This window comes from Otolemur garnettii, unplaced genomic scaffold (genome assembly GCF_000181295.1).
Source record: "Otolemur garnettii isolate 467f Iridium unplaced genomic scaffold, OtoGar3 scaffold00039, whole genome shotgun sequence".
Lineage (NCBI taxonomy): Eukaryota > Metazoa > Chordata > Mammalia > Primates > Galagidae > Otolemur > Otolemur garnettii.
In genome coordinates, this window is record NW_003852434.1 from 6,476,233 (window position 1) to 6,496,310 (window position 20,078).

Consider the following 20,078-nt stretch of genomic DNA (forward strand, 5'->3'; position numbering starts at 1 on the left):
ATGTTTGAGATGGGATCTCACACTGTTTCCTGGATTGGAGTACAGTGATGAAATCAATAGAGCTCATTGCAGCCTTGAACTTACAGACTCAAGCAGTCTTCCCACCTCAGCCTCCCAAGTAGCTAAGACAATAGACGCAGATGACCAGGACTGGCCCAAAGTATTTTTGTCCTTAAAAGAAAGTCATTCATAATTCTATGGCTCCAGCAAAGTATTTCTGTTTCATGTTTATGTATGTTTACCAAAGAGTTCAGCTCATTTAGTTTATACAAGCATTTGTACAGTACTCACTATATACCAGACACTGTCTTAAATACTTTACAAATGCTTATTTAATGCTCACAACTATCTGTGAGGAAAGTTCTTTTATTATCTTCATTTGACAGAAGAGGAAACATGAAGAAGTAACTTACTGTGTCATACAGTTAGGGGTGGCAGGGCTGAGAGTCAAGCCCAGATGGTGTTCAGGGACTCTGTTTCTAACCGCTGTGCTCCCCTGCCCTTCTGTGTGTGCCTCTAATCACTGTATTTTTTTTTTTTTTTTGAGACACAGTCTCACTTTGTTGCCGATGGTAAAGTGCTGTGGCATCATAGCTCACAGCAACCTTCAACTCTTGGGCTTAAGCAGTTCTCTTGCCTCAGACTCCCAACTAGCTGGGACTACTGGTGCGCACCACAATGCCTGGCTATTTTTTAAAGACAGGGTCTCACTCTGGCTCAGGTTGGTCTCAAACTCCTGAGCTCAGGCAATCCACCAGCCTCAGCCTGGGATTATAGGCATGAGCCACCATGCCCAGCCCCTAATCACTGTATTATGCAGCTCTTTTACTTGGCTTAGATAATAAACATTTTCCTTTTTATTTTGTCAAGAGTCTCACTATGTCACCCTCGGTAGAGTGCTGTAGTATCACAGCTCAGCAACCCCAAGCTCTTGGGCTTAAGCGATTTTCTTGCCTCAGCCTCCCAAGTAGCTGGGACTAGAGGTTCCTGCCACAACACCCAGCTATTCTTTTGTTATATTTGTCATGTGATTTAGCAGGCCCAGGCTGGGTTCCAGCCCCCCAGCCCCGGTGTATGTGGCTGGCGCTCTAACCACTGAGCACAGGCACCGAGCCTATTTTCCCATGTTTTTACCAATTATTTGTTATTGTCACTTAAAAGATTGTGACCCATTGATTTAACATGTCATAACTTTTAAAAATTTAATAATTTATCTATTTTGATAATTTGAGTTTGCACAATTATAAATAATACTGTTCTGGGCGGTGCCTGTGGCCCAAAGGAGTGGCCTCTGGTATAGGTGCAGGCCCCTATACCAGAGGTGGCAGGTTCAAACCTGGCCCTAGCCAAATAATAATAATAATAATACCGTTCTACTCTCCAATGATTCACGAATATGAGTTTTTCAGGTAAATTTTTAGAAATGGTATTACTGAGTTAGAGGCTATAAACATTTTTATAGTTTTTGGTACTGTCTTTTATTAAGTTTATCTTTAAAACTCCTTTTTTAGGAGGGCAGCACCTGTGGCTTAAAGGAGTAGGGTGCTGGCCCCATGTGCCAGAGGTAGCAGGTTCAAACCAGGCCCTGTCCAAAAACAACAACAACAAAAAAAACCTCCTTTTTTGCTCTCTTTCTTATATGGCCTTAATTATCTTTTTACATTTATCAAATTTTTTCCCAGCTTCACTAAGGTATAACTGATAAATAGAAGTTGTGTATGTCCAGGGTATATAATATGGTGATCTGATATGTGTATACATTATGAAATAATTATCACAATCAAATTAATTAACACATCTATCACAATAGTGACCATTTTTTGATAACTGTGCTAAGAATACATTTATGAACATTTTGAAAGTTTTCTTCTTGGTATTTTTCTGAAATAAGATCATATTTACTTAAAGGTTTTGGGTGTTGTTGTTTTTTTTTTTTTTTTTTTTTTAGATAGAGTCTCACTTTTTTGCCCTTGGTAGAGTTCCATGGCATCACAGCTCACAGCAACCTCAAACTCTTGAGTACAAGTGGTTCTCTTGTCTCAGCCTCCCAGGTAGCTGGGACTGCCAGTGTCCGCCACAACGCCTGGCTGTTTTTAGAGATGGAGGTCTTGCTCTTGCTCAGGCTGGTCTCGAACCCTACTTCAAGGACATGTCTGGATTTTTTCTTGTTTTCTTCCACAAACCCCCTGTCCTGTGGTGTTTAACCTGCAGGCTACATGCTGATTTCATGAGGACTATTTTTTGCTGATGTATGAGTGTCAGATACCATAAAAAGTATGCACAGACCTTTTTTTGCTAATCAGCTTTCTTCAGTGTTTGTGTATTTAATGTGTGGCCCAAGACAACTCTTGTTCAAGTGTGGGACAGAGGGGAAAAAAAGGTGAAGTGAAATTTGACTTGCAGCTTCAAAGAGATGCCTGTACTCTTTGCAGGAAGGTCTGGAGCCAGTAGTTAGGATAAATGTATTCCAGCGAGAATAACTTGTTCAGTAAAACACCACATACTCAAGACACTTTTGTGATTCCTGTAATTAAAGATACAGTCATCTGAAGATGATTGTAGTATGAAAGAAAAAATAGATACACTAACCCACACTCATTATTATTTGGATTTGGACCCAAAAAGGTGGCCTGCCTACCTGCAGGTCAGTGCAGAGTTCTGAGTGCAGCCACTGACACTGCACAACCATTATTTCAACAGTGCATGGCAATGCTTACAAATAAAACCCCTAGAGGAAACCAGGCAGCTGCATACCCAGGATTTGATAAGAAAGGCAAGGAATTGGCTCTGTGCCTGTGGCTCAAGCAGCTAAGGTGCCAGCCACATACACCTGAGCTGGGTTCAAATCCAGCCCGGGCCCACCAAACAACAATCACAGCTGCAACCAAAAAATAGCCAAGCATTGTGGCAGGCACCTGTGGTCCCAGCTACTTGGGAGGCTGAGACAGGAGAATCACTTGTGCCCAGGAGTTGGAGGTTACTGTGAGCTATGATGTCACGGCACTCTACCCAGGGCAACAGCTTGAGGATCTGTCTCAAAAAAATAAAAAAAAAAAAAGGCAAGGAATAAATTGGACTAGAAGTGGAATGGGAATGGGAATGATAGTAAGCAAGCATTTTCCTACATGTGTGATTTAGCAAGATTGAAACTAAAATATATAGGAAATTACTGAATTTTAAGAACTATGAGGAGCCTGGGTACGGTGGCTCGTGCCTTTAATCCTGGCACTCTGGGAGGCCAAGGTGGGTGGATTGCACTGAAGTCCCAGGTTCGACACCAGCCTGAGCAAGAGCAAGACCACATCTCTAAAAATAGCTGGACTTTGTGGCGGGCACCTCTAAGTCCCAGCTACTTGGGAGGCAGAGGCAAGAGAATTGCTTGAGCCCAAGAGTCTAAGGTTGCTGTGAGCTGTGACACCAGAGCACTCTACTTTTTTGAGACTCTGTCTCAAAAGAAATTTTTTTAATCCTTATATAGTAAAAGTATTAATAGTTAAAAGCCACTGTAGTGTTACAAGAAATACAATGAAATGTAGAAATAGAGCTAGATGGTGGTTTTAGTAGTGATGTTTAACTTCTCTTGGCCTACAAATTTATTATTGATTGGCCTGCTTTGAGTTACTGTCATTTTTCACAGCTGGTGGTAAATCTGCATGTTCTTTGGAAGATAGTCTCTTCTGCGGTTAGATAGTGGCAGTGGTTGACACCTTGTGACTATACTAGAAACCGCCAAATTATACATTTCAAAATGTGAATTTTATGATACTTAGTATGTGGATTAAATCCTCCCCAATGACACTTATTATTACTTCCTGTATTAGGACAAAAGAGACGATGCTCTGATTGGTCTTAAGTCCACAGCCCTGCTCTTCCGTGAAAACACCAAGCAATGGCTGGGTGGCTTCAGTGCTGCTATGCTGGGGGCGCTGAGTCTGGTGGGGGTGAGCAGCAGCCAGACTGCTCCCTACTACGCTGCTCTGCTCGCCGTCGGAGCCCATCTGGCTCACCAGGTTTGACAGTTTCTTACTTGTCCCTTGTTTTTCTTTGGTATAAATTACAAAAATAATTTTTTTAAAATACCCTTTGTGTTTACCAAGTCAGAAACTTCTTAAAACAACTACTTTGCTTGTACTACCTCAAACCACCCCCTCCTCTGTTCCAACTTGTCATATGAATGTGTTATTTTAGAGAAAAAACATAAACCTCAACTGGGGTTTTTCCCTTTGATTTTCTCTCTGATTCATGTCTGGAAAAATGTCTGAGGCTTGTGGGTTGAGTTTAATTATTCTAAAAACAAATTGGTAAAACTCTTTTTTTAAATCTGGGTTTCTAGTGATAGTTAAAGTAATCATTTATAAGTTCGGGCTCCACTGGTCCCCAAATGCTAAACATGTCAAAGTTCTGCCTAGATGGCAGGGAGCTGTTGTTCCAGGGTAGTCGCCCACACTGCTTCTCCTACCCCCCAAGCTTATACTGAGAATCTACATTATTGACTTGTAAACTCAATCAACTACATGTAATATTAATTAAATGAAGTGTATTTTTCTATCAATTTTAATGTTACTATCATTAAACAGAATAAAAAAGATGTTAGGGAACTTGTTTTTAGATGATCTGATCTGTTTCATACAGATTATTGCAAATTTCTTTTTAGCATGGGTAAGACTTGCACAAGGTAATATGAAGGAAATTAAAATCTGCTGTCTAGGGTCTGGCCCAGTGGCTCATACCTGTAGTCCCAGCATTTTGGGAGGCCAAGGTAGGAAGACTGCTAGGCCCCAGGAGTCTAAGACCAGCATTAGCAACATAGCAAGACCCCATGTCTACAAAAAAAAAAAAAATTAGCCAGGCACGGTGGTGTGTGCCTGTAGCCCTAGCTACTCAGGAGGCTAAGGGAGAAGGATCCCTTGAGCCTAGGAGTTCAAGGCTGCGGTGAGCTATGATTGCATACTGCACCCCCAACCTGGGTGACAGAGCAAGATGCTGTCTCTAAAAAGGAATAATGATGTCTCTTAAAAGTAAGCCCATATCCCCTTCATTGTTTTCATCACATGAGAGCTAAAAGGTAAAAATGGGTGATTCTCCAGGATGTCACCACTCTCCTCTTCAGAATTTCTCCAAATCCCCTCTTGGTCATAATTCAGTTCCACGTGGGTTGTCATCCCATGGTCTGGATAATGGAAATGTAGTGGTGATTAAGCATCTGAATATTAGCAGAAGAAGGCAGAGTTACAAGGACAACCACCATTACAATAACTATTTGGAATATTTTATACTTCAAATGACTTTTCTGATCCTCTGTTGAATTCTTGACATAGCATTTGAAGGTGGACACAGCCTTCTAGTATTTGAAGAGAAAGGAAATCAGGATGATTTTAAGTCTGCAGACGATATAATAAAGGAGAGTTAGTTCTTTAAACTTCGGGAAAATAAAGTAGGAACAGAGACTTTCGTGATAACATTTATAGTCCTACCATGGGGAAAAGGAGTGTGTGTGTTCTAGGTTGCTAGCAGCAGTTGTAGGTCTCTAGGTTCCCATCTGTATGTGGGCATGGGAGGGAGATTTGTAAACATACTTCTGGCCATCATGATAAAGTGGGAGGGAGCACTACAGGCATTCTGTGTAAGGTCCAGTGAATGTCCCTTGGGTCACCAGACAGCCCTGCACAACAGAGAATCGGCCTGCCCCGCTGTGATTTGTTCTTCATTGAGAAGACTAAAGAGAGAAGAGAGCTAGAATTGGAAAGTAGGGGCTTTGAGGGAAGCAGATTTTCAAATAAGTCAGTATAAGGAAGAGCTTTCTAAATAGAACTAAAAATAGAATGGGTTGCCTCTCACAGCAGTCATGAACTCAACTGGAAGTTTTGGGGACACATCTTAGAAGGTATGGTAAAGTTTTCTACATTCAGAAACATGTTGCAGTATGATAAGGGCTTCCTGTTGCTTAAAATTCTGTAACAAAACGCTGTTTTCTCCTCTGTCCTGCCATGTTTGTATGTATGTCCCGAAGTGCAGATCAGATCAGGGACTAATGCAGTGTTGCCTTCCTTCCTTACAGATTTACACTCTAGACATCCACAGACCAGAGGATTGCTGGGATAAATTTACCTCCAACCGAACAATAGGACTAATAATTTTTTTAGGAATTGTCCTTGGGAATTTGTGGAAAGAAAAGAAGACAGATGACATAAAGAAAAATACAGAGAGTAGAATAGAAAATTAGTGAAGTTTATCTAGGAATTATTAAAACAAATTTTTACAAAGAAGAACCCAAAGACGAAGATTTAGAGCATTTTTACCTGGATTTTAATTCAACTACTTGCTACCAGAATTCCTCCCTGTCACAGAAACCAGGGACTTTTCGGGATTTGAGATAACCCTGAGTATTTAACTTGATGAATTCTTTAGTCCATTATAATTCTGATCTGAAGTTCCAGGAATTGTATGAGTTTTGGCACTTTAGGGAAAACCCGATGTGTATCTCATTTAAATGAATGTCTCAAAATGCACTCTTTTTTTTTTTTTTTTTTTAAGGCAAAAAATCAAAGCTGCTACAGAAGTTTGGGGCTTATTGTTCTTTATTGTGACCTTTACTCACTGCCCAAAACTGTAATTCCAAAACTTCTGGGGTTTTTTTTGTTTTAGGCAAATAAATATTTTGGCCTACTACAGCTACATGTACCACTGTTGTTACCAACACTAACATTTGCTTGGGAAATCTGGTTTCTGTGTGGAGTCACAGTCATCAGAGACTATTTTAATTTCTGTTTTTATCTTATCTAATTATAATTTATAGCATGGTGACACAGTGCTTAAACGTTTAGTATTGCTTCTGTTGCCCCCATCGGAATGTTTTCAATACAGCAGCCAGAGTAATTCTCTTAAAACCTACATAGGTCTTATCATTCTTCTGCCCAGAACCCTCCAAAATCTCCTTAGGTCACTCAGTACAAGCTGAAAGGCTGCCACCTACCAGGCTGCCATGATCTGCCCTCATCTCTGACAACTCTTCACACTATACCTGCTCCAGCTAGGCTGGCCGCCTCCCTGTTACTTAAACAGTCTGGCCAGACTCCTCCTGCCCCAGTGCCTTTGCATTTACTGTTCATGTTGCCTGCAATTGCTCCACAAATTACGCCTTCCACTTTCGCTGCAGGTCTTTCCTTAAATGTCACCTTTTCAAGGAGGTTTTTCTTTCTAAAATTTTATATACAAACACTACCCATACTTGCTATCCCTTTGTTCTTTTTTTTTCTGTTCAGCACTTCAATCTGAAATATATTTTGCTTGATTTAAATGGCTCTCACTGTCACTAGGGTATAGGGAGACAGTGTGCACGGGCAAGGGTCAGCAGTAAACCCTGAATGGTGTGGTGATGATGCAGCTCACGGAGCACTTACACATGCACAGCTCTGGTAAGCACAGGAAGACATGTTTGTTTATTCAGCAAACACCCACTGAGAGTGAGGGTTTAGACTTAGCATAGTAATAGCAGCTATAACTCTGCTAAAGCAACAGTGAGCAAAAGAGGGAACAAATAGGAACATTGTGGCCTGTTTTTTTTTTTAAGGCAGAGTCTCACTCTTCAGGTTAGAATACCATCTCAGCCTAGCTAAAGCGACCTCAAACTCCTGGGTTCAAGCAATCCTCCTGCCTCAGCCTCCTGAGTAGCAGGAACTACAGGAGCCCGCCACCACACCCAGCTAAATTTTCTTTTTTTTTTTTTTTTTTGAGATAGAGTCTCACTTTGTCTCTCTTGATACCGTGCTGTGGTGCCATAGCTCAAAGCAAGCTCCAACTCTTAGGCTTAAGCAATTCTCTTGAGCTGGAACTACAGGCGACTGGCACAATGCCCACCTGTTTTTAGAGACAGGGTCTCGCTTTTGCTCAGGCTGATCTCAAACCTGTGAGCTCAGGGCAATCCACCTGCCTTGGCCTCCCAGAGTGCTAGGATTCTAGGCATGAACCACCTATTTTTAGTAGAGACAGGGTCTTGCTCAGTCTGGTGTTATACTCCTGAACTAAGTGATTTTCCTGCGTTGGACTCCCAAAGTACTAAGATTACAGGCATGAGCTACCACACCCAGCTGGTACCCTACTTTTAAGGAAGTATGATTGGCTTTGATTTTATTTAATTCTGATTCTGCATCAGAATAGATAGAATTTAAATCTGTGCTGATTTCTGTTTTCGTACAGTTCTCACCCTATATTTTAAAATCCTTAAAACATCTTAGCCCATTAGCACTGGTTTCCATTAAAGGATGGTGAATGCAGTGTGTTGCAATTTTATTTCATGTTCCTAAATTAGTAGATGAAAAAGTGGACCAAATCTTAGAATCACTAAAAATCCTGCAGCCTTTGTGGATTAGGAGAATGCAAAGTTAATTATAAGTGTATGTTATATACTTGAAATGTGCTAAGAGAGTAGACCTTGAATGTCACCACACATGCACACAGAAGAGGTCCCCAAGCTGCATTCGTCAGCTTGATCATGGCACTCATTCCCCACCTCCTATATCTTAAAATTAATTCATAGGTTACCGTACTCTCAAAAAGCTGCTTCTACATTTCTCCTTTTCCCAGTATAAAGACTGAAAAAAATAGTATAAATGGGCAAGGGGTAGATAGAAAAACAAGAAAAAGATGAAGGTCCTCGCTTCGGCAGCACATACACTAAAATTGGAACGATACAGAGATCGGCACGGCCCCTGCGCAAGGATGACACGCAAATTCGTGAAACATTCTATATTAAAAAAAAAAAAAAAGATGAAGTAGATCAGCCTCTAAAACAAGGGACTTAAAACAATTCTGGATGGGAAAGAAGTGTGGCAGTCACCCCTGTGGTGTCAGGATCGGCTATCCACAGGGAAGCTGAAAGGCCATCACCAGGCGCTGGTGGCAGTCAAAATGACCAAGGCTGCCTTGGGGAATCTGTTCAGTGGGGAGGAACCTTGCCCTGGTCTTCTGCTTCTGAGTCACTGTGAATTTGTAAGAACTTTAGCTGGACAATTATTTAGTTAAAGTTTGACGGGGGAAATGCTGCCTCTCCCTCTTCCCAGATTTCATTGCTAGATTGCTCAGTGCTCAGTGCCTGTAAAGGCCAGACTATAAAGGCCTTCTTGACCGACCCCACCCTGCTATTTCTGCTCTTTCCCGCAACTCAAAGTTCACCCTCCACCCTCTGATACAGTCTGTGGCATCCACAGTCATACTCTCCTGCCCCCATCTGCCATCACAACTGCCCTGGCATCCCAGGCCTGGCTCTTAGAGCAGGCAGGCTGGGGGTGAATCTCCCTTTCATACTTGACATCTGGGAGACACTAGGCAAGGGGTGAGCCACCGTCAGCCGCGTTCCAACTGCCAGATCCGGGCTGCTGTCAGCAGTTGTTGGCATGTGTCTAAGCCCATTCCAGGTGAATTGTGTCCCCTTAGAATTCCTATGTTGAAATCCTAACCCTCAGTACCTCAGAATGAAACAGTTTTTGTAAATAGGGTTTTAAAGAAGTAATTAAGTTAAAATAAAGCCCTAGTCCAGCACAACTGTCCTTTTCAGAAGAGGAAATCTGGGCACAGACAACGTGTGAGTACAGAAGACAGCCACCTGCAAGCCCAGGAGAGGCCACAGATGACGCCGAACCCGCAGCGCTGCATCTCAGACTTCTGGCCTTCAGAATCACGGGGGAACAGTTCTATTCTTTTTAGCCACCCAGTCTTCAGTACTTGGTTAGGGCAGCCCTGGCAAACTAACGCAAAGCCCTTGGTGCTGGGCCTGCCATGGGAAAGGTGCTCTACAAATGTAGTTCATGGGATAAGCCCCCCACTTCCTGCTCCTTTCTATTCCAAAGTACAAGTCCAGCCTTCCCAGTGCCCACAAGTTTGGCTGAATAAAGCCTTCCTAAAGATGTCCTTGTAATTCCCAGAGCCAGGGAATACATGACCTCACATGGGAAAAGGGACTTCACAGATAGGATTAAGGATCTTGAGTTAGGGAGAGGATTTGTCTAGGGGTCCCCTTAGAGTGGGAGGAGAAGGTAAAGGCCGCAGCAGGAGACGTGATAACAGAAGCAAGTGGTGGGCAGGAAGCAGCACTCGCCCAGGAAGGCAGGCCGCCTCTGGACACTACAAGGAAACTGGCTCTTCCTGCAGAGCATCAGAAGGGACCAGCCTGACGCCTGGCAAAGAAATAAAAAAAGTTGTTTGTTTGTTTTGTTTTTAATGAGGGTCTCACCTCTGTCATGGGCTGAGGCTGGAGCACAGTAGCATAATCATGGCTCACTATAACCTGTAACTCCTGGGCTCAAGCCATCCTCCTGCTTCAGCCTCCAGAGTAGCTAGCACTACAGGTGTGCACTATCACATCTGACTAATATTTTTCCTTTTTTGAGACAGTCTCACTCTGTTGCCCAACCTAGAGTGTGGTGGCGTCAGCCTGGTTCGTAGCAACCTCAGACTCCTGGGTTAAAGCAATCCTGCTTCAGCCACCCAGGTAGCTGGGCCTACAGGCCCCTGGCACAACGCCCAGCCTCTTTTTCTATTTTTAGAAGAGATGGGGGTCTCACTCTTGCTCAGGCTGTGAGTTTTGAACTCCTGAGCTCATGGGATCCACTGTCTCTGCCTCCCAGAGTGCTAGGATTACAGGCACGAGCCACCACTCTGGGCCCTAGCTAATTTTTTTTTTTTTTTTTTTTTTTTTTTGGTAGAGATATGGTCTTGTTTTGTAGCTCACGCTATTCTCAAACTTCTGGCCTCAAGTGATCCTCCTGCCTTGGCCTCTCAAAGTGCTGGGATTACAGACAAGAGCCATCATGCCCAGCCCGGCTGACCCCTTCACTTGAGCCCAGTGAAAGATTTTGGACTTCTAATTTCCAGAACTGTAAGGTAATAAATTTGTGTTGTTTTAAGCCACTAGATTTGTGATAATTTGTTATAGCAGCCAGAGTAAACTAAAACAACTTTTCCAGCTCTATTTGATCTGTTCTCTGAATTCCCAGAACATTTGGTTGGACCAGCAAAGAAGCAGCTTGGCTGGGTTGGAATGCTCTACTTTTAACACCTACAACTTGGATGATCTTGAAAAAGTTGGTCCCTGACCTCTTTGTGGTTCAAATGCTCAAATAGGGATAATAATACCTTTTTCGGCTCAGTGCCCATAGCTCAGTGGCACTGGCCATATACATGAGACTGGTGGGTTCAAATGTGGCGTGGGCCTGCTAAACAACAATGACAACTACAACAAAAAAAAATAGCCAGGTTTTGTGGCAAGTGCCTGTAGTCCCAGCTACTTGAGAGGCTGAGGCAAGAGAATTGCTTAAGCCCAAGAGTTTGAGGTTGCTGTGAGCTGTGACCCCCCCCCACCACTCTACTCAGGGTGCAGTGAGACTCTGTCTCAAAAAAAAAAAAGAAGAAATAATGATAATAATAAATAAATAAAATACCTTTTTTGTGGGTTTCAAAATTTTCTTTCTCCTTTTAGCATGGAAATTTCAAGATAATGAGGACATTGGATGACTTATTCATTGAAATATCCTCCATGTACCACACTGTAAGTTTAAAAGTAAACATTTATAACTTATTGTACATCAAGTAATCTAAGGTTTGAGTTAATTATCAGACCTGGTGGTAGGTACCGTAACAAATTTTTTTTTTTTTTTGAGACAGAGTCTCACTATGTCACCCTCAGTAGAGTGCCATGGCGTCACAGCTCACAGCAACCTCAAACTCTTGGGCTTAAGTGTTGCCCAAGTAGCTGGGACTATAGGCACCCACCACAACGCTGGGCTTTTTTTGGTTGCAGTTGTCATTGTTGTTTAGCAACCCCAGTCCAGGTTCAAACACTCCAGCCTCAGTGTATGTGACTAGCGCCCTACTCACTGAGCTATGGGCACCAAGCCAGTAATAGAAATTATTAATGTCATTCGATGACATATAAAAAATAATAAAAATATTTTCACGTACATATCAGAACTATGCAAAAACATAGGTAATGAAGGCTAAAGAAACAAATGAAAAAGTTATGTCAAATATAGCATAGGTTGTAATATCACTCTGTATAAAAATTGAAAGGGCTTTGGTTCTAAATTTTGTGCTTTAATCTTTTTTTTATTGTTTGGGATTCATTGAGGGTACAGAGAATTAGGTTACACTGATTGCATTTGTTAGATAAAGTCCTTCTTATAATTGTGTCCTGTCTCCAGGATGTGTGCCATACACCGTGACCCCCCCATTTCCCTCCCTCCTCCCCTCTCCTGGCTCCCTCATTCCCCCCACCCCCCCCACCCTTGTATTAGCTCATCTGCTGCCTTCATATTAGAATTGAGTACACTACATTCTTGCTTCTCCATTCTTGTGATGCTTGACCGAGAAGAATGTGTTGTACCTCCATCCAGGTTATTACAAAAGAGGTAAAGTCTCCATCTTTTTTTGAGGGGGGGAGATAGTCTCACTCTGTCACCCATGGTAGAGTGCTATTGATATCGGAATTTTGCCCTTCAGTAGGTTCTTGGTCTCAGTGATTCGAAGAATGAATCCGCAGACCACAGATCAGTGGTAAGACAGGATTTATTTACAGAAAAGAATAAGGAAGTGCCAGAGCTCCAGGCAGAGAGAGAAAACTGGAGTCAGGAGAGAAAAGTGCTCCCTCTCCCTCTCTGTCTGTAGGCTCTTTGTTTAGGGGTATATATAGTCGCATGGGGCCCTGGATAGGGATTAGGTAGTTACATTTAGTGTAATAGGGGTTAGGTACTTACATTTATCGTGTCTGGGACATGGTGTCTGAGACATGTCTGGTACATGTCTGGGACATTGTGTTTGGGGCATGTCTGGCCCTGGTAGTTTCATTTAGCGGGTCTGGGACATCTGTCTGGGACATGTCTGACCCTTGGTAGTTACATTTAGCATTGTCTGGGACATCTGTCTGGGACATGTCCAGAACAACATGTCTGGGTTGCAAATGAATGGCTACAATCCTTTTTATTCCCAGGCCTAGGAAATGGGGACCCCCCTGCCTACCCTCCAGCCTTCTGGTTCTGCTGCTTGCTGCCAATGCACCAACACTGCCAAGGCGGAGGCTGCCAGTCCGTGCCCCCCAGCTCCATGAGCTGGCTGGGATACCACTTATCCTGTATCACTATGGCATCTTAGCTGACAGCAACATCAAACTCTTGGGTTCAAGCGATTCTCTTGCCTCAGCCTCCCAAGTAGCTGGGATTATAGGTGCCTGCCACAACACCCAGCCATTTTTAGAGACAAGGTCTCCTTCTGGCTCAGGTTGGTCTTGAACCCATAAGCTCAAGCAATTCACCTGCCTCGGCCTCCCACAGTGCTAGGATTACAGGACCCACCATGTCCAGCCAGTCCCCATGTTTTTAGTGGCTGAAATGTATTCCATGGTATACGTATGCCACAGCTTGTTAATCCATTCCTGGGTTAGTGGGCATTTAGGTTGTTTCCACATTTTGGCAATTATAAATTGAGTTGCAATAAAAAGTCTAGTGCAAATGTCCTTATGATAAAAGGATATTTTTTTTCTTTAGGATAGATGCTTAGCAATAGGATTGCAGGATCGAATTAAACTAATCTTTAAAAGTAACCTTTAATTCTTCTAAGATAATCTGTGTTTTTTAATATTTGCATTTTTAAAATAGATGTTAAGATAATCTATATGTATCCACCATAAAAACAAAAGCAAGATTATTATTATTTTCATAAGCCCTTTCCAAAGTAAAAAATAGGTGTGAATATTAGAAGGAGGCCTACAATTACGGCCTCAGACTTCCCTGTCTCCCTTTGATCATAATCCTTGGCTACCTCTGAAAAGGAATTCCAGTTGGAAGAAAGAAGACCAACCCCAACAGAGTCCTAAAGTGGGAATATCTCTTTGGCTACCCGGAAGTCATACTGTAAAACTGTCCCATCTCTGTCTCACGTAGCTTCCTAATGACGTCAGAAGGCCTCCTATAATGCTGAGTACTAAGTTACCACACCTTGTTCATATCAGAACAATGGCCAGGAATAGCAATATCACCTTGCTTGTCTTCAGGAACTTATAAATAACATGAAATAAAAAGTTCCCATGGGTGGCGCCTGTGGCTCAAAGGAGTAGAGCGCTGGCCCCATATGCTGTAGGTGGTGGGTTGGAACCCAGCCCAGGCCAAAAACTGCACACAAACAAAGTTCCCATGTCTTTCTTCTCTTCTAACTTTAAAAAATAGTATTTACTGCACTTGTTTCCTACTGCAAGGAAAAGGACATGTACATTGGGGGAAGTTCAAAAATACGGAAAAGCACAAAGGCAAAATGAAAATCATTTATAATAGCATTATTCAAATATATGCACTGCAGCGTGACAGCCTTCCAGCTTTCAATAGGCACGTAAACATTTTTAATAAAATTGGAGTTATGCTATACTTTTAAAGAATCTCAGCCAGGTCGGACCCCTGTAGTGCACGAGCCGGTCCCGCGCGCAGCCTCGGGGCCGCGCTCGCTCGGGCGCGCGCTCTCCGCCCGCCGCCGCCAACCCGTCCTCCGAGCGGGAGGGAGCGGCGCGCGCTGGACGAAGAGAAAAACATAAAGAACGAAATTGCCGCTGTTGTCTTCTTTTTCACAAGACTAGTTCGAAAACATGATAAGTTGGAAAAAAAAAAAAAAGGCAGTTGAGAGGTTTGCTGAGAAATTGACTCTAATGTTTCAAGAAAAATACAAAAATCATTGGTAACTGGAAGAAAACATCAAAAGGACCGGCTTACAGATGCTTTCGTGTCAGTAAGTTTCAGAGAGCTGATCCTGATGTCCTGAAAGCTTGTGAGAGCAGCTGCATCTTGTATAGTTAATACAGCACAAGTGGCGTCCCAGCCAGGTTCTAGAGCTGGGGCTGACCAGCTGCCTCCGCCTTGGCGGTGTTGATGCGGTGGCAGGGAGCAGACGAACCAGCGGGCTGGAGGGTAACGGGGGCCAGACAACTGCTGGGGAGACACCAGCACCTTCGGCTGAACAGGAAACCTGCATTTTCCAGGCCTGGCCAATTTCATGTAAGTTTCCTAGGCCTGGGAATGAAAGGCATTGTAGCCATTCATTCAGGTCCCAGACACGCTCAGAAACACGCTAAATGTAACTACTGAGTATCCCAGATAAGTCACAGAGTGTCCCAGACACGCTAAATGTAACTACAGAGGGTCCCAGACAAGCTAAATGTAACTACAGAGGGTCCCAGACAAGCTAAATGTAACTACAGAGGGTCCCAGACAAGCTAAATGTAACTACAGAGGGTCCCAGACATGCTAAATGTAACTAACTACTGAGTGTCCCAAATATGTCACAGAAGGTCCCAGACAGGCTAAATGTAACTACAGAGGGCCCCATGTCCGCGGACAGACAGACAGACAGAGAGGAAGAGAAGAGTTTTCCTGCTCTGCCAGGAACTCTGGTGTTTTCGTATTCTTTTCTAAATAAGTCCTGTCTTACCACTGATCGGTGGTCTGCGGATTTATTCTTCAGATCACCAAGACCAGGAACCTACTGAAGACGAAATTCCGGTATCATAGTGATCTGGGCTTGCCAAAGGAGCTTGCGCTCTGGGTAGACCTGTGGAAGGTGTGCTGTCAGTATGGAGAGAAAAACAATTGCACTCATTGTTGCCAGCTTTGAAAATGAGGATGAGAACAAGGATGAGATCTCCAAGAAAGTTACCAGAGCCCTTGATAAAGTTACCTCTCATTATCATTCAGGATCTTCTTCCTCAGATGAAGAAATAAGGAAGTGGAAGTGAAACCCAATTCGGTGACTGCAACACCAAGCCCGGTGGACCAGATTTCAGAACTGCTGCCACAAGTATCTGAAATGGATGGAGAATTGCTGTTAGGTTTGTCAATGAACCATCAACGGTGTCTTCCATGGCCTTTTTCCTTGAGTCTTTGCATTTTTTACATATTTAAATAATAGAAGGATGGCCTGTAACACACTGGTTACAGTGCCAGCCACATACACGGAGGCTGGAGGGTTCGAACCCGAACCAGGCCTGCTAAAACAGCAGTGACAACTGCAACAAAAAATAACCAGGCATTGTGGCGGGTGCCTGTAGTCTCAGTACTTGGGAGGCTGAGGCAAGAGAATCACTTAAGCCCAAGAGTTTGAGGTTGCTGTGAGCTGTGATGCCATAGCTCTCTACAGAGAGCGACACAGTGAGACTTTTCTCAAAAATAAATAAATAAAAATAAATTAAATAAAATAATAGAAGGGCATTCTGCGTTTGGAAAACAGGTCCAGCTGATGTGTTAACTGCATTTTATAGATGAGCAGGATCAGGTCTCTGGTGCATCTAGGAAGCACTTTCCCTCAGAAACAAAGACCTCATATTAGGGCATTAGTGCCCTATCCTCAACCTCCCTGAGTCCTGAAAGGAAAACTCTTAATATAAAGAAAACTCACCAAAGCTAGCTTGGCAAATAGGAAGATTTTGTGACTGAGAGCTGCAGATTGGTAATAGCAGGGAATATGTGGGTGTTGGCTTATGGAGCTAGACAGGTCTGGATATCATGGCCTGATAATTCAGCCAAGTTACATGAGCAATGTTATCTTTTTCTGGGTAGTGCCTATGGCTCAGTGGGTAGGTGCCAGCCCCATATACCAAAGATGCCGGGTTTGAACCCAACCCCATCCAAACTACAACAAAAAAATAGCCAGGCATTGTGGCAGGCGCTTGTAGAGCCAGCTACTCAGGAGGCTGAGGCAAGAGAATTGCCTAAGCCCAGGAGTTGGAACTTGCTGTAAGCTGTGACACACAGACTCTACTGAGGGCGATAAAGTGAGACTCTGTCTCAAAAAAAAAAAGCTATTTTTTTGTTGTAGTTCGGTTCAAACCCACCACCATTGGTATGTGGGGCCGGCACCCTACCCACTGAGCCATAGGTGCCACCGTTGTCATTGTTTTTTAGCAGGCCTGAGCCGGGTTCAAACCCACTATCCCCAGTGCATGTGGCCGGTGCCCTAACCAGTGAGCTAAGGGCGCTGAGCCTATTAAAGAGTTTTAAACTAAACAAATAGAAATCTAGTTAACATTTATGTACATTACTTTTCAGCATTCTTTTTCATCTGTAAACCATTTCTTTATCCAGAAGCCATCTGTGAGGAACTATTCCCTTAAGAGGAAGCTGATCTAGGGTTCAATTTTAGGAAAACAATTTCCACATTCAGTTCCTGAGCCCGAGTTTCTTAAATGGTTTCAACAGTGTGGATGGTGGGTACAAAATATGAAGACTAAAATTATGAATGAGTTTTTTAAAGGATATCCTACCCATTAATAAAGTATAAATGGAAAGAAGTTGAAAGCAATGTATACAAATGTTAACTAGAATTTTATTTAATTATTTAATAATTTCTTCTTTTAAAAATTAAAGTGAGTAATTAAGTTTCTTGTTAGGCATCATTGAGCAAAGTAACAAAACGACTTGCTTCCCTTATACTCACAGGTATTGTGTGGGTATTGCCGTAATACTGGAGTCAGAGGTCATGCCCTGCTGAGAAAGGCCTCAGAGACACAAATGGCTTTCAGTTTGCGTGATTTCCTTGAAGACAGAAAAAGACAACTTTAACACTCTAGAATCTGGAGTAAATTTTTGTTTCTGATCAGTATTTTAGTACTGCAAATGCATGTTCTGAATGTTTTAAACGAATTCACTTGAAAACATGTTACAAATAAAATAGAAAAGTTTTTAGCATAAATTAATTAGCTCCTATATGAAAATTGCCAAGATATCAAGGTACATGGAAGAATGCAGGAAAAAGGGATATAGTTTTAGAATTTCTCCCCATTCATGCATTCATGTTTCTGATTTTCTTCATTGTGCTCCTATAAATTCAAGTGTGTGTTGAAGTTACACTAACACAAGTGAATGTATTCCAAGAAGATGGAACAGCAGGTGCAGAATTAGAAAAACAAGAAGGCCAGGTTTTTAGTCTTATTTCCACATCCATAGCCATTCCACATTATGACAAGTGGTGGTGAAGTGTGGAGTACCTGGAACTCTTTTTTTTTTTTTTATTAAATCATAACTTTGTACATTGATGCATTTATGGGGTTCAGGGTACTGCTTTGACATATAATATGAAATGTTCACATTGAACCAAGTAACACATCCATCACAATTATACTCAATTCTTAATAGTTTTGAAGTGTACCATTGCATCATGCACATTAGGTGAGGTCCCCCCGAATACCCTCCTTTCTCCCATATCCCCTCTCCCCAACCCTCTCTCTCCTCTTCCCTTCTACTTTATGGACTATAGTTATGTTTTGCCATTCATATGATTGTGTAGGTGATTATACATTGATTTCATAGTAGTATCAAGTACATTGGATACTTTTTTTCCATTCTTAGGATACTTTACTAAGAAGAATATGTTCCAGCTCCATCCAGGTAAACATAAAAGATGTGAAGTCTCTATCTTTTTATGGCTGCATAGTATTCCATGGTGTACATATACCATAATTTATTTGTCCATTTATGGGTCGATGGGCACTTGGGCTGTTTCCATGTCTTGGCTATTATGAATTGGGCTTCAATAAACATTCTGCAAATGTCTTTGTTGTAAAATAGTTTTTGATCATCTGGGTGAACTCTTATACACTGGTGAACAAAATGCAAAATGGTATTGTCACTTTGGAAAACACTTCAGCAGTTTCTTATAGCTAATTACGTATTTACTGTATGATGCGGCAAAATCACTTGTAAGTATTTACTCAAGAGAAAAGAAAGAAAATTTATGTTCACACAAAAACTGGCCTGTGAATGTTAATAGTAGCATGATTCATAATAACTCCAACCTAGAAAAAATTCAAATGTCCCCCAACTGGTGAAAGAATAAACAAACTGTGATTTATACACACACACACACACACACACACATGCATATATATACACACATGTATATGTACACACAGGGCAGATTGCTTGAGCTCAGAAGTTAAGAGACCAACCCAAGCCAGAGTGAGACCCCATCTCTAAAAATAGAGCATTGTCCCAACTACTTGGGAGGCTGAGGCAAGAGAACCACTTGAGCCCAAGTGTTTGAGATTGCCATGAGCTAAGTGACAAACTGAGACTCTACCTCTCAAAAAAAAATTTTTACATAATTATATGCCTTTGCCCAAACTCATAAAATTGTACACACACACAAAAGATGAATTTTACTGTATATTAATTATACCATCATTTATCTTTTTTGTTTTGCTTTGGTTTTTTGAGGCAAAGTCTCACTTTCTTGCCCTCAGTAGAGTGCTGTGGAGTCTAGCTAACTGCAACCTCAAATTCTTGGGCTGAAGTGATTGTCTTGCCTCAGCCTCTTGAATAGCTGGGACTACAGGCGCCCACCACAATGCCTGGCGAGTTTTAGAGACGAGGTCTCACTCTGGCTCAGGCTACTATAGAACCTGTGAGCCCAGGCAATTCACCCGCCTTGGCCCCCCAAGTGCTGGGATTACAGGCATGAGCCATTGCGCCTGGCCAGTTATACCATAATTTAAAAAAAGGTAAATGGAAGTCATTTCCATCAAGTTAGGGTGAGAATAATTGAAATGCCATCATGTTATTTGTGTGCTAATTAAGTTAGGGGCTGAGATTCTGTTGCTGTGGGTCTGTGGGCGTCTGTCCCAGGAGAACACCTCTTTAACAACACCTACACCCATTCATCTAATCAATACTGACCAGCTACCTTTTATGTGCCATGCACTATTCTAGGTTCTGAGGCTACCTCAATGAACAAGACATGTCCCTGCCTTCCTAGACCCTGTGTTTCAATAACAAATATATGATACAGTAGGAAGTTGTTATGAAGAAAACTAAAGCTTGGTAAAAGATTTGATAGAGTGCCAGGGAAGGGTTTCCAAATGATAGTTGAACAGAGGCTTAAATGATGTGATGAAGGGATCTGATTGAATGTTTGTGGGCCGAGTGTTCCAGGAAGGAATAACAGCAAGTGCATCAGCCTTGACACAGGGAGGAACCAAACAGACACCAAGAGGAACAGAAAGGCCAGATTTCTGGTCTTGTCTGGAGCCTAAACCATGCCATATTATAAAGTCAGAT

General features: G+C 42.4%; 1 protein-coding gene, 1 non-coding gene and 1 pseudogene across 2 annotated transcripts in view; all 3 read left to right on the forward strand.

The window, feature by feature from the left end:
- The window catches only part of COQ2 (coenzyme Q2, polyprenyltransferase), a 19,856-nt gene extending 13,333 nt beyond the window's left edge, over positions 1–6,523 (forward strand). Inside the window, exons 6-7 of the mRNA XM_003790036.3 lie at positions 3,822–4,010; positions 6,059–6,523. Coding sequence (XP_003790084.1) covers positions 3,822–4,010; positions 6,059–6,223 — 354 coding nt within the window. The 3' untranslated portion in view covers positions 6,224–6,523. The remainder of the gene's footprint in view (positions 1–3,821; positions 4,011–6,058) is intronic.
- A 2,126-nt stretch (positions 6,524–8,649) lies between these two features.
- On the forward strand, positions 8,650–8,753 carry LOC111725402. The gene has a single exon (XR_002773476.1). It is a non-coding gene; the product is annotated as a U6 spliceosomal RNA (small nuclear RNA).
- A 3,213-nt stretch (positions 8,754–11,966) lies between these two features.
- LOC100965723 overlaps positions 11,967–20,078 on the forward strand; it is a 50,534-nt pseudogene continuing 42,422 nt past the window's right edge.